Source organism: Nothobranchius furzeri, chromosome 3 (genome assembly GCF_043380555.1).
Source record: "Nothobranchius furzeri strain GRZ-AD chromosome 3, NfurGRZ-RIMD1, whole genome shotgun sequence".
Lineage (NCBI taxonomy): Eukaryota > Metazoa > Chordata > Actinopteri > Cyprinodontiformes > Nothobranchiidae > Nothobranchius > Nothobranchius furzeri.
Genome location: NC_091743.1, coordinates 72579001 through 72593583, shown reverse-complemented (window position 1 = coordinate 72593583; position 14583 = coordinate 72579001). Strand labels below are relative to the sequence as shown.

Here is a 14583-nt window from a genome sequence, read left to right as displayed (position 1 = left end):
TCTTAAATTTGTCAGGAGAATTTTATACGGCAGGTCAGATTTAGGGGGCTACGGTAATAGCCTTCCAGTCTGAAAAGACGCCATCCACCAGGCGGAGGCAGCGGCGGCGGCGGAACCCCCCCCCCCCCCCCCCCCCCCCCCCACACACACACACACACTCATTATATCACCTTAATTACCTTGTGTGGCGATGTAATGTCTGGGTCGGTGGTAGCCCTGAGAGTGAGAGAGAAAACAAACATTAAAACATTTCTTCCTTTTTCTTCTCTTAAGCCATTTTTGGGTTCCTGCTCAGATGCTGGTTTGATTTCTGACTCCTTTAAACTGAATCATTTATTAGAATCGTGTTTTCAGATCATCATCTCTACTTCTCCACAGGTGTTTCTTTTCCTCCCTCCTTTTCCTCATTTCTCCTGCTCCAGGATTATTCCTAAGTGTTTAATTGCAGGAATCAATATCAGTCATTCCCACTTTTCCATTTCCTTTTCTATCTGCTTTGCTTCCACAGTTTTCTTTAATAATTATTTTATAAGTCAGTCTGGTATTCACTTCCCTTTTCCTTCCTGTTTAGACTGTGCTCTGAATCCAGATCCCACTAAAACTCAAGGTCAGTTTAGAATAAAAACACAATGAAAGGAACTTGATTATTCCAGAGCATCTCCCCATTTTCATCCCCTTTTAGACGATGTGATGATTTTACAGGGATCTGGTCTGTGGAGGAGGATTTAGTCGCAGGTATTTTCCATCATATTTCCCATTGAAAAGAGATGTGGAAAACATGCCAATGATGATCCGATCTAGGAGTCAGGGGCGTGGAGGAGTTTGTTTTCTGCTAAGAAACGAGTCTCAGGCGGCTGAAATCATCTCATGAAGGTGTTCTGTCTAAGTGCCTGAGTCTGTTTGGAGTGGAGGTAGAAATGCAGAAATGCATGCACCTGGGTCTTCAGGACTGACAGGCTAATGGCTAGTTAGACTAAAGGTCACCTATTTGGTGTAGTCCCAAACTCTCACCGAAACCCTCTCTGAAGAAACATTAAAGAATTCTAAAAAATATTGAGAGTAAAAAGTTTAACATCATTAATGAATTATACATCATAACCATCCCTACTGCAAATAATTAATGCGGAAGTGAAAAGGTTGTGTTTTTTTCTAATTTGTGGAAGTAACCTTCTCAGTGGTGCAGTGATAAGAGTGGCTGCTTTGAGACCGGGAGGTCGGGGTTCACATCCCGGTTGGGTTAGGGACCCAATGCCACTCAGCTTTAAGGGGTTGGATCGGGGGGTCAAATAGTTCCCTAGCACAGCCACTGCTGCAGCTCACCGCTCCCCATGGGGATGGATATGATGCACAGATGAATTTCACCAGTGTGTGATGTACACTATACTTTAAAGATGTAGGCTCCTAAATTTCTCAGTGACCCAAGTTAACAGTTTATAAAACACGAATTTCACAGATTTTACCAACAAATATTAAGAAGTTCCTGCTGAATTTAATGGATGCTGAAGGTTTGGAGGTAAATCTCATTAATCTGAAGGTAATAGGATAAATCAGTGGTTCTGAAAGTTGGGGTTGGGACCCCACAGTGGGTCACCAAGAACCACACAGGGGTCTTCTGATGATCTCAAGTTTATTCATAAAGCGCCAAATCATGACAAGAGTCGTCTCAAGGACCTTCACACAGTAAACATTCCAATACAGGTCAGTTCATTAAGCCAATCAGTAAAAGGTTTCCTCTATAAGGAACCCAGCAGGTTGCATCGAGTCACTGACTGGTGTCAGAGTCTTAACAGTAATCCTCATATTTGAGATCAAATTCAAAAAGTTTGAAAAATAATTGCTGAAGCTACATTTTACACATTTGTTTTCAAATAACTCCACTAAATCGTCATAAATGGATATAAAAGAATATGACCTGAAGCAGTTTTCTTTATACCCTGATTTTTTTAGCTTTATAAGCATGTGCGTGTTTTTAAATCTGAGAAATCTGGCTCACGTCGTCGTGACAACTGTTATTTTTCTGCTGAGCTGTGATACCTTTGTGGAGGGGACCAATGGCTGGCACAAGCATTCTCCCTCTCCTGATATTAACTTTCTTCAACATAGACGTAGTTCATCTGTTACTGGCGTGTGTATGAGCGTGCGCCTGTGTGTGTGTGCGTGCGTGCGTGTGTGCACTCGGTCTTCTCGATCCCCAGTGAGTCATGGCGGATGGCCGCTTATACTGAGCCAGGATCCTCTGGAGGTTTCTTCTTGTTAAAAAGGGAGTTTTCCTCTCCACTGTTGCTGCATGCTTGCTTAGTATGAGGATTGCTGTAAAGACTCTGACACCAGTCAGTGACTCGATGCGACCTGCTGGGTTCCTTATATAGGAAACTTTGCACCAACTTCATGAACGAAACGCGATGCACTGATGAGCATCTCCGGTGCTTGTGAAGTGCCTCGACACGACCGTTGCTGTGATTTGGCGCTACATAAATAAACTGAATTGAATTGAAGCTGAAAACTTTGTGAACCACTGAGATAATCCAACAGAAATATAATCCTAATCCTGGAATATTCCAGCTCCTAGACCTTTTTTAAACGTGTAAAAACTCACATCGATGTAGTTGGCGTTGATGTAGTCGGAGTGGGGGTCTCCATCCAGCAGCTGCAGCCGGACTCTGGTGTGATCGTCTGTGGGATCAGATGGCACAAAATACCACAGGCCTAAAGTTACATTTACCCACAGATCGGAGAAGCTAACTGAGCGAGTGGGGTCTAGCTACCAGGGAAAACACACTTCAGAAAACATGACTGTTGTTTAGGTTAACAACCAGTCCAACAAAAACTGAGAACATGTAAGGTTCCTGCCTTTACTTGATCCCAAAGACGTTTCTGTTGGATTAACTGACCGGGAGGGAAAAAGGAAACCAACAAAAGAACTCTCCAAAGCTTTTCTAAGCAAACATTCAGATCTGCCAGGGTGACAGCACAAACACTGTTTTCAACAAATACCATTTACTCTGCTGCCAAACGAGCCTCTGGGATGAAATGTGTAATAAAGGCAGGAAACATGTTGAGTCTGACATGAATCCATCCACTCTTGGTTTTTAAAAATCTCAAGTCCCGAACAAAAAAAAGACACTTGGGTATTTTGTTGTTGGGGGGGGGGGGGGGGGGAGGCATGAAACGAACTTTATTTCTCTGAACACTTTAAACTGCTGTGGGAGGACAGAGTAAAATTAATATTCACTATTTAAGTAAACCAGGAACCAGGAGGGAAAACCAGACCCCCCCCTCTCCAGCTCTTCCAGGAGGGTGGTGGCATCCCCAGACCAGAGAGAATTCACCTCCAGCGAGTTCTGGGTCTCCTAGTAAAACCTCCAGGAGGACGCCAACCGGAGGCATCCTAATGAGATGCATGAACCACCGACTCCTTTTGATGAGGAGGAGCAGCAGCAGCTCCCCCAGATGATGGAGCTGCTCCCATTTTCTTTCATCCTCATTCATAGGGAGGCATAAACCAGCCACCCGATGAAGATCATTCCAGATGCGTGTCTCCAGGATCTCCTCCTTTAGGTTGTACCTGAAACACCATCGCCGTAGGCCTGTAAGTCCAGAGCTATGTCAGCTCACCTTCTGTACAGAACACACGAGCAACATAACCGGAGATGAAGCCCTGGTCCATCAGTCCACCTCTCTTTCATCCTACCATTACTCAGGAACAAGACATCAAGATACAGGAAATCCTGCTCACCTCCCAAACCTGTAGGCAGCGTTCACACTGAAGGTCATGACCTGATACACCTAAAGAACCACATCATCTCCAAAAAGCAGAGGAGATTTGTGAAGCCAACACCCTCCTCTCCAGGACTACACAGCCCTAAAGACCACTATGGGCCCGCCCAGGCAGGGACCCCAAGCCAGGGCTAAGACAGCAACCACAGCTCCGAGAACCAGAAAGCCTAATCAATACCCCAAAGTCCTGCAGGTCAATTGAGGACTAAATCCTGAATGTCCTCCTGGTCCACTAAACACCTGAACTAGAAAACCAGACCAGTGTGACCCCATCAGTTCCTCTAAAAATAAAATTCACTTTAAAAACTTTGATGTCACTATCACAAAACAAACAAATGTAGCCTTTAACTGTGCTGCTCGTGTGTGAATAGATCTGCAAGCTTCTCAGGAACAGGCAGAGGTTTTGTTTTTGTCACTTTTCTGCTTTCTAGAAACTCAAACTGATACGTTTGTGGAACAGATGAGGAAAAACATTTGATCTGTAAGGAAAATGTTGCTGCTTCAGTTCAATCTAATTCATTACAAAACAGTGAGATTCACTTTGAACAGCAACCTAATTTAATGTAAACGATTCCAAAGTAACACATTCCTACAGAATATTATTATTTGGTGACATTCAGTAGATAAATATAAAACACTCATTTGTATAAAAGCTGTCCTTTGTAAGCCAACAGACTGATTAAATCTTTGTTTTCATCTTGAGCCGGTTGGCAGACAACACCGTCATGGATAAAAGTTTTACTTTCATTTAGTTTTTTTAAGTAAAGCTTCTTTTGTTTGTTTGTGAACAAAACGAGTTGGCACACACCGGACCAAACACATCCGAGTGCCAACGAGAAAAACTAAATCAGATAGAGGGAGTTTTAGCACCCACTCTACAAGATGACAAGAGACGGAAACAGAAAGTTTTCACTGTGGGTGAAAAATAAACACACTCAAGCTAAGGTTCGTTCTGTGGGGTCAGAAAGCAAAAAATCTGCTTATTTTTTTGGCTTCTCTCCCTTTGAAACTCCATTATTTTGTTCTGTGCTTCATAATAGCGTCCATAACATTAGGATTCACGTGAGAATGATTGCCCTTAATGGGAGGAAGTCATTTAGGCAGTCGTGTCGTAGCAGCAGCGGGTAATTGAAGATGAGGCAGCATGATTCAGTCTGATTATCTCCAGTTTGTTCCCCGTCACCTACAGTCTTTGGCTCCTAGCTCAATGTTCTCCTGCTCCTTCTTTATAACCGCCCCCACTGTGAGATAATATGATAATGTGAAGAAAACAAGATGAAGACGGCAGAGGAGTGGAGCGAGGGAAGTGAAGCAGAAATTGGTAAATGTAAGGTAGGCTGACGTACGTCGAGGGATGGAGTCTGAGATCTGGAGATAAAAAACTAAAGAGATGATTAAAATCAGAGTTCATCTTTGTCTGCAGACATGAGTTCACTGATTAGGTTTATGCAATAAGTCAGTGTTTCTGCTGGTGGTCCTACTGGTTCTGAACTTCTCCAGTTCATCTTCACGTGCTGTTAATCAGCTTCGGCTCCAGATCCGGACTCATGGAAACCCCTTCTGGTCCACCTGCCTCTCTAGGATCGAACAAAGTCTGGAGAGGTTCCTGACCTGGACCCAGCATGGCCTGGTTCCTGACCCACTTGGTTCTGACTCCACCTTGTTCATCACTAAACTATTTTTAAATCATCAGGAGGTACTCAGGGCGGATGTTTAGGTACCATTCTTTTTTCAGGAGTTCACTCCCTTGGCTGAGAAGCATCCCCCACATGGGTGGTCTCAGGGCGCTTTACTGTCAGAACTCATGACGCTATCACCTTTTATTTCTACAAACAATCTGTCGGATGCTCCAGATTCAGAGCAGATGACTTTCCTCCCTCAGCAGTCTAATCACTGGACCTGCAGCAGAACATCAGTCTGTTTCTGATGGTTTTTGGAGAAAAGTAGCTCCTTTGCTGCTCTTCTCAACATCCCACCATCTCCTCATGGTGCCACCTCTCTCAAAGTTGTGGCCCACAGCTTTACAGGAACTAAAATTATGCCTTTAAGCACAAATGCTTTCTGCTGATGATTTTTGCTCTTTTCAAAAACAATAAACATTTCTAGAACAACCAGGTGAACCCATAAAACCAAACCAAATTTGGCAGGATGCTGAAGTTTTCATCAGAGCATCCATTGTGACTCAGGCTTTCAGCTGAAACCGCTTATCGCCATGGCGATACGAGAGCAATTATTTTGTCAAGTAGGCCACAACGTTTGTTTGGTTTGGCAAATATCTTAGAAGAGACATGATAATTTCCTGTTTCCAGTGTTCTCAAGGTGTCAGAAAATTATACAGAACCTGGTTTTTAACTACTAAAAATATTTTGTGGATCCTGAACCATTTCTAGAACAAAGGATCAGACTTAATAGACATTTATGTTTGTAAATGTATTCAAAGCTATAGAAATAAAGCCATCACCTAAAAAAGCTTCTGTTTATATCAATTCAAATTCAAAGATACTTTATTAATCCCAGAGGGAAATTAATGAATTAATGAAACTCTCAGAGCAGCCAAGACCACCAAAGTCACCGTCTGAGCTGGAAGCTTCTGAAACATTCCTACCAGGGTCCAAGCTAAAGTGGAATTCTCTTTCCAGGTGGTTAGGAGTCTCTGAGCTCAAGCAGAGGAAGCCTCTTGGTACATTGCTCATGAGCAATGGTCGAACGGAGGAAAGATGGAGAAACCGATCAGTGTTAATGAAGACGCTGATTCAGCCTGTTGCGATGAAGAAGGAATTTGGAGGTTTTCCAAACACTTTGCAGAGAGACCTCAGGCAGACCCAGGTCTCTTTGGAGGGATTTTCTCTCGCCTGGGAACATCTTGGGATCCCCAGAAGGTGCAGTGGGTGTCGATGAGCAGAACGATGTCCAGGTTGATCTCCAGCATCTGTAACCTCAGGAATAAACCTGTTCAGGAAATGGATGGATGGGGAGGAGCTGAGAGTAGCACGACTCCTCCAGCCAGGTTCCTCATAAGGGTCTCTTCTAAAAGTCTTCAATGGGAGGTGTTTCTGACTCGTCCTACTGGGAGAAGATCTTGGGGGTAGACACCCAGGTTCTGACCTCAGAAAGTCTTGAAGCTACTTTAGATGAGTTGTTGCCTCTGATCTGGTACCAGACAAGCAGCAGGTGAACATAAAGATGAACGGATGAATGTTCGTAATCCAGGCAGTGAGACTAACTAGACTCTTTCAGTCTAGGATTTTGTACCGGGAGTAGATGGGTCGCCACGTTCTAGACGACTGAGGATCCACACTAACACCTGCCCTGATTGGCCTTTCTGGGATCACCTGAGAGTTATTAGTCTGTCTCCTGAGAGGAAACATTGCTGGTCTGGGTGTCCACAGCGAAGGCAGCATGACTCCACTTCACCGCTACAAGATCCTGTCATCAGCTATCAGCTCACTCACACTTGGTAATTCTCTATTTCACACGCGGCACGTAAAAACAGACCCAGCAGGGGGTGGTCTGCCAGCCGTCGCCTCACTTCCACTCTTCTTCTCTTCTCTAGGATGATTCCTTCTCACTCCTCTCCCTCTCTTGTGGTATTTACTGGCCTGCTCCCCCCTCCGTCCTGCCCCATACCGTCTCGCTCCTTCAGGCAGCAGTAATTACACGGGGCGAGTGTCGGAGGCTGTCATAACATGAGAGCAACAGATATGAGGCTGGATGGTGAGGAGGGGGGTCTTTCTTCTGGGCTCTGCCCAGGGAGGGGAGCTTCTAATTGGGCTGAAATGGCAGGAGGAACTGGCTCACAAACACTGCAGATCTGGACACAGGCCACAGGTCTGAAGAGGCTGACAGCGGGCTCTGTGTGTGTGTGTGTGTTTATGTGAGAGAGAGAGTCAGAGACACATATAACAGGATATTTCCTTTAATTAGTGTAATGTGTGCGCCTGAACAAAGGAAAGCTAAAGTGGACGTGTGAATATATATAAAACAGTTTTTGTGACATCCCATAAGAAATGCCAACACCAGCCTTTTTTCTTTGTTTGGTATGAAATTATCTCACAGGAAGTGGAATTTTATCCCGTTCCTTTCAACAAAAACTCTCAGCAGTTAAACAGCCGTGCAAACGTTTTAAACCGGCTCATCCCGACGGTCCTTCAGCTCTTTAACCTGGTCTTGATCAGCTGTTCTGGAGACTTTCTGAAGATCTTTTTAGGTTTTCTTTGGACTTTGATGATTCTTCTTTTTGGTTCTTACAACGGCGCGTCTGCCTAAGAGGGAATTTTTGCATTATCGTCCAGCCTTAAGTTCACGTTATTCCATGTTCCAGGTGCAGACATTCCATGTTCCAAGATTAAAGAACCCATTTTAAAATTGAGGCAGGAAACCACCGGCGAGATAGAAGACACAAGCCTTAAACCTCCAGGATTCTACAATAAAAAGTTGTGTCTTTAATTTGTTGATCTTTGTCCCCAAGACACTGGATTGGAGGCAGATAAGCATAGAGGATGTCGGCCACTGAGGCGTCGGATGGTAGCAGCAACAAAGTCAGGAGGAGCTGAGGTGTCCAAGGGCAAAGAGTCAAAGCCATTACCCATTAATGAGCTCCACTCCTCGGAGGAGCCTTCTTCTGCTCCTAACCTTACAGCTCCTCCTTCCCCCTGCTTTCACTCTACCTCCATCTTCTTTGAAATTCTTGTCATTACTCTGCAGCCACTGTAAAAAGTTTGTTTGGTGAGAACTTGTTAACGTGAGGGTCCAGAAAAGGCCAAAGTAAATTGTTTTTATCTCGGTGCGACTCATAGGGGCGACCGAATGGAGCAGAAAGCTGCAATTTGGAGACATCAGATCAGATTGTTGGTGGTGAGAGGCTGCAGACGAATGTGCAGAAGTCTCAGAGACTAATGACGGTCGATGTCGATAAGACAGGAGCTGCTTTCTGCTCTGTGAGCAACATCACAGGTTTATGTGTGCTTGTATTTTACAAAAACCCAAAATTAGATGTGAACAACACAAACGTTACTAAAAACACATACGCGGGGAAATTCTGCTCAATTTTGTTAACTGTTTAGTCTTTTTTTTTATATAGATTTAAAGAACCAAGTACAATGAAATCCATTTAGGGTCCACTGAGGATTTACAGAAATCCAGCTTTTAGCTGCTGAAATGAGAAGCAGTCTTCAAAAATAATGACAGAAATGTAGGTGTTCTTCCTAAACCCCGTTAGGACCATCGCGTGCCGGATGATTGAAGATCAACATCAGCAGAAGACCTCAGTGAGCCATGAGGAAACCATCAGAAATGTTTAAATCTTCTATTAATAAACGTTTTCTACTGTAAACTTTAATCTGAGAGTGAACAGGGTCACACATCAGGATGAGGATTGTGCCAGTCCGGTTCTGTTTGAGGCTGACGTTAGAGGGTCAGAACCAGAACCCGTACTGGTGTGAGAGGATCCATTCCCACCTTCAGCAGCACCCGGAGAGAAAGAAGCTGATATTTCACTTCACCCTGATTAAAAAACAATAAACGCGTCTGACTCATTAAACCGGTTTTGGTTCTGTAAACACATTTAGTTTGTTTTACACGGACGGTAAACATCTCCATAAACAGATGGAGCTGGTGTTTAACGGAGATGACTAAAGGACGGTCACAGCAGCGAGACCAAAACACTGAACAAGATGTTTTACATCGTCTCCTTCCTCCTCCTCCTCCTGCTGCTGCTGCTCTCCGTTCAGTCGCCACTAAGCAGGAGTGTGTCAGTCACAGATCGACTTAATCATTTAACTCCCATGGAGCAGCGCTGTCAGCCCGGCTCTGGGCATTACCACTTCTAATAGTGTGTGTGTGTTTATTTAAATGCTTCATTTTTATAGAACTTCTTCGGGTTGGTGTCGACAGATCTTCTTTGAAGTATTCCAGCTGTTTCTACTGTTCAATGTGTGTGTGTGTGTGTGTGTGTGTGTGTGTGTTCTTTCCAGTGTGTAATAGCCTATTTAGTCCTGAGCTGCAGGCAGCGGATTTCTCAAACAACATGTTGGCTTGCGTGCACCCCCCCCCCCCCCCCCCACACACACACACACACCCACCCACCCACCCACACACACATCTAAGGATGTTGACTCCAGCTGTTTGAAGGCTGATGGGAGAAAAAAGATGGATGAAGGAGAGGGAGGAGGAACGAGCAGCAGTGGGTTTTAGACATGAAAAGTCTCCTGAAGAGCTGCTGGTTCCTGTTCAGACACCAAACTAAAGGAGAGTTCAGGAAATTACCCAGAATTTACCAGAACATCCAGATTAGTCTCATCTCAGCTCTTTAAGGAATAAAATGGTGTTTAATAGTTCAGCTGCGTTTTTACCGACTGAACCTGTAAGATGACCTCTGTAGGTTCTAGCCAGCATGCAGCACCTGAACAGTTTTCAGATCCATTCATTCCAACCAACAAGTCTGTAAAGACTTCCCACAGAGACCTGACTTAAATGTGACCATCAGATTTCAGACGTGACGTCACAGGCAGCACGCTGTAAACATGGATGCTCCATGTGATGCTTCCTGCCTCCCCTGGAGCAGAATCACATTTAAAAAGTATGAAAGTCACAAAAGCTGAAAGACATCAAATATGGATCTGATTCAGGACCTCATGTGTGCCGTCTAGGCTGCTGCTAAGTCAAATTAGATTTTTGAGTGGATTTTTGGGGCCACTTAGTCCAAATTAAAGGAATACTTTTGTAATTTTAGGTGATTTATCTACAGTCACCCTACCAGTGACTTCACTCAAAGTAGGTGGACTCTCCAGAAAGAAGAAGTAGTTCTCTGAATAGACAGATGCTAACATATTGGGGCTAATTTATAACAATAAGAGTGAATGCTTCACACGTTTCTAATGAATACTAAAGGGGGATGCATCTAGAGCAGGAATGGGGAACCCTCGTCCTCGAGGGCCGGTATCCTGCACGTCTTTGCTCCAACACTTCTGATTCAGTGGTTAATTCACCTGATCTGCAGCTCATCAAGCTCTGCAGAAGCTTGCTAATCACCTGCTGATTGAAATCAGGTGTGACGATGCAGGGTTGAAACGAAAATATGCTGGATAGTGGCCCTTGATGGACCAGGGTTCCCCACCCCTGATCTAGAGCATCCTCACCACTGGGCAATACTGGCTCACCACCAGGTTGTTAAGAAAAGGGCCAAAAGACTTTCCTGGTTCTTGAAATAGAAACCCTGCTACAAGACAGAAGTTAAAGGTGCCGTCCACTCGTTTAATCAGCAGATTTGCAGTGGTCAATAGTAGGAATGAATACCTTGTAAGTTGTACCCTGGGGGAGAAAAGCTCAGATGTGCTTGTTTCAGGAACTACAAGTGAAATGGAGGAGAAATTAGCTTCATAAGACATCATCTGGAGTCATACTTTCTGATACTTGGACATCTCTCCTCTGATTGGCTAACAGCAACATGACTCTACCTCTGATTCTGTTTACTTTGCAACGTTGATATTTTATCTCCGCAAATGACACAAGCCTAGAGGAGTTCTGCTGTGTGGTGGAGTTGCTAATGCAAACAGTTAGCTTCTACTAGCTGAGAAGTTCTCTGCTGTTTCCTGGACGCTAAACCAACAACAGCCTTCCTCGTCGCGAGTCAAGATGGGTGAGCCCATGAATGTTGTGACTAGGGTTGTCACGGTATGAAAATTTAACCTCACGGTTATTGTGACCAAAATTATCACGGTTTTCGGTATTATCGCGGTATTTTTTAAGCGGTGTTGCATATGTTCAGAAAGCATTGATAGTCCTGTTCTACACAAACTGAAATAGTTCTGAAAAGGTTTAACAGTGTTTATTAAACCTAAAATAACACAAAGCCTTAGCAAAAGTGCAACTTTTCACAAGTAAAGGAACAAATAGCTTATTTTTCTGGAACTTGTTACAGTAGTCAGTGCAGGTTTAAATTATACAAATCCAAACATTCAAAACATAAACAATATGTAAACAAATCAAAGAAACACCACTTGTTTTCTCATATACTTGTTTTCTTCATTATCAAAATGAAAATCTAAAACTCCAGTCCACACTTGACTTGAGCACTGTACAAGTCAACCTTAAAAAATATGTATTTAAAATAAATATCCACTTTAAACAAATTACTAAAATAACTACTACACTATGTAATCAAATCCAAATGTTCAAGTATAAATGGCATTGAATAAGTAAACAAATCCATGACAAGGAACTAATTGTATATTTCTCTTCATCATCAACAAATAAGATGCTTCATCCAGCAACAGGGTGTCCGTGACACGGTTTAAATGCTGCCAGAGGACGCTGCGGCTGCAGTATATAGTGACTCGTTGCATTCTCCCTCAACCAAAAGTCCTCACGTCATGCATTTCAGCTAAAATGCTAATGTTATCTTACCTTGCACTGGCTGTGGAGACGTGGGTGATCGTCACGCAGATGTGCCATGAGATTTGAAGTGTTGCTGCCTTCTGCAGACACTTGTTTCCTGCACGTTCTGCAAACGGGATAGCCGTCTTCTATTAACTGTCCCTCAGCATTTTTCAGAAATCCCAAATATGCCCATACTTCCGATTTAGTCTTCTTTGAGGGCTGATGGATGTCCTGGGCGCTGCCGTCGCCTCCTTCGGCCATTATTTCAGCTTCAAAGTTTTGGTGCCGTTGCAAATTAAAAAGTGCGTGTGCGCGCCGCGGGAACTTCAGCTGAAGCGACGGTGGCTGGTAAGGGTCATCGCGCCGAAACCGCGGCCACGGTAAACCCACCGAGATAATATAGTTTTTTAAAAACTGGACGGTTATTTTTATTGTCAACTTTTTTACCGGGGTTTACCGCTATACCGGTTACCGTGACAACCCTAGTTGTGACAGTGTGACGTAGATCTGACAGAATTTTCTAATCCTAGAGTTTCACCGTCTATTTTCTATCAGAAGCTAATGCAAGAGATAGGTGTAGGAAACTATTTTCATGTTCAGCCTGCATGAAACACTCAGTAAACCAAATATATTCAAAAATGTTCACTAAAAATGTTTTTTCTGTGTTCCACATCTTAAAAGCATTCACACACCTGCCAAGGACATTCAAATTAAGGGTTTAAAATATGACTTAGAGGCTAATAGACTTATTTCCTTTTTACTTCTCAACTGAGCGGTTTTCTTCAATCAAAATGAAAAGTGCCAAGTTTTCATCTGGCTTTATTTAGCCACAGGAGAATGTCAGATAAGAACTGAGACATCTTTAAGTAGAAGACCAGCTGTCCTGTTATTACTGGTTCACCATTCCCTGGATGACTAAAAACCTTCACAATTATATCAACTAAAACTAAAGTCTGGAATTTGACGTTGACCTGAATGAAAGGACTAACTGCACTAAACAAAATGATGTGGAATGAGCAGCCATCAGGGATACCAAGCAAAACTCAGAAAAACGAGGAATACCAGAAGCCGCGACTCACACCAGAAACTCCTCCAGAATCCTTCAGTAAAACGCAGACAGATGAGGCTGTGTGGATCTGAGAGCAGCAACACGATAACAGACTCAGCAAATCCACAGGAGTTAATTTAATGAACCAAACTTGAGTCTCATCCTCCTGATTAAAATGCAGATACGCATGAAATTATCACGAGAACAGCCTGATTATGATGTGGTTCATTAGCAAGGAGCGGGTCTGATGGATTAAACCTGATGCGTGGCTTAAAAGTGAAAACCCATCATGATAGGGGCTGGGGGTGCCCTATAATTGTTCTGACAGCAGAGCTCTGACTCATTCATTCATCTAATAATTATGTCAGACTGTCAGCAATCAAAGCTCATCATCCCTGCTCCATATCAGGCTGAGACCCTCCTGAAGTTTCAGGACATTAGTCTTTAACAGTCACTAATCCTCCCCCTCTAGTTCAATCAAATTTTATATGGGCTTATTTATTGATTATTTAGAAAAATAGAGAAAAGGTTTCATTTCATGTCCTGACAAAAGTCGCCGTTAGCCCCGACAGTAACAACAATTACAAAATCATTCAGTCATCCTATGCCTTAAAAACTGTCTGATTATTTTATCACTGCATGCATGTTTCACCCCCTCAACCTAATCAGTGTTCACAATGGGCCTATGGTTCATATCCCGGATGAGCCCCCATTTTTTAATAGTCTGGCTCTAAAACTGCTTCAAAAGTAGTTGCAAAAATGTAATTAAATGTGTTATGAACAAAAAATATCACACTAGTCAGATTACCAGGCACGTGAAGCCCAGTTCAATTATCACAACTAAATAATGGAGCTAATTTCTGACCTGATTCTTCACTTTTCTTCTTATGGACATGCTCAATGGCCCAAAGATAATCTTATCCAACAATCTTGCAGACTCATGAGTGAACAGTGGTCTGCTCTGAAGCACATCGCGATGACTCCAATCATAAATTGGGGACATTCAACATGTTGGGTTTTCTTGGGCCGATTGCAGCATGTCCCATGGACAAACTTCTGGATCCTCCAACAGGAGGCAGACATGTACGGGACTGGATATTTTTATTCATTCTTTATTTAACCAGGAAGGTCCCATTGAGATTAAAGACCTCCTGGCCAAGAGGCAGCAAAAGTTACAGTCACAAAATTACTGAGGTAGCTTACTGATGAAAGTACTAATCCTGATGCTCCATTTGGAGACTTTAAGGCCAGAGGTGGTGGGAGCAACACTTCTGAGATGCTAAATCAGAATTCTATAATATAATTTTTACCGCTGATCAGCAACTTAACTCACCGTTCTTAAACCTACTCCAGGTTTCATCTTTTCATTTGTTTTTAAATGT

At 43.3% G+C, this 14583-nt stretch overlaps 1 protein-coding gene across 17 annotated transcripts in view; it reads right to left on the bottom strand.

Annotated features, from left to right (window-relative positions):
* The window catches only part of ptprt (protein tyrosine phosphatase receptor type T), a 345765-nt gene that overhangs the window by 17067 nt on the left and 314115 nt on the right, over positions 1 to 14583 (bottom strand). For 12 of the 17 annotated variants that reach the window (XM_054732036.2, XM_054732027.2, XM_054732015.2 and 9 more), the window contains 2 exons: positions 2597 to 2682; positions 180 to 216 (listed from right to left, as the gene is read on the bottom strand). In XM_054732036.2, coding sequence (XP_054588011.1) covers positions 180 to 216; positions 2597 to 2682 — 123 coding nt within the window. The remainder of the gene's footprint in view (positions 1 to 179; positions 217 to 2596; positions 2683 to 14583) is intronic. The other 5 variants (XM_054732030.2, XM_054732086.2, XM_054732102.2 and 2 more) reach the window with 1 other exon arrangement.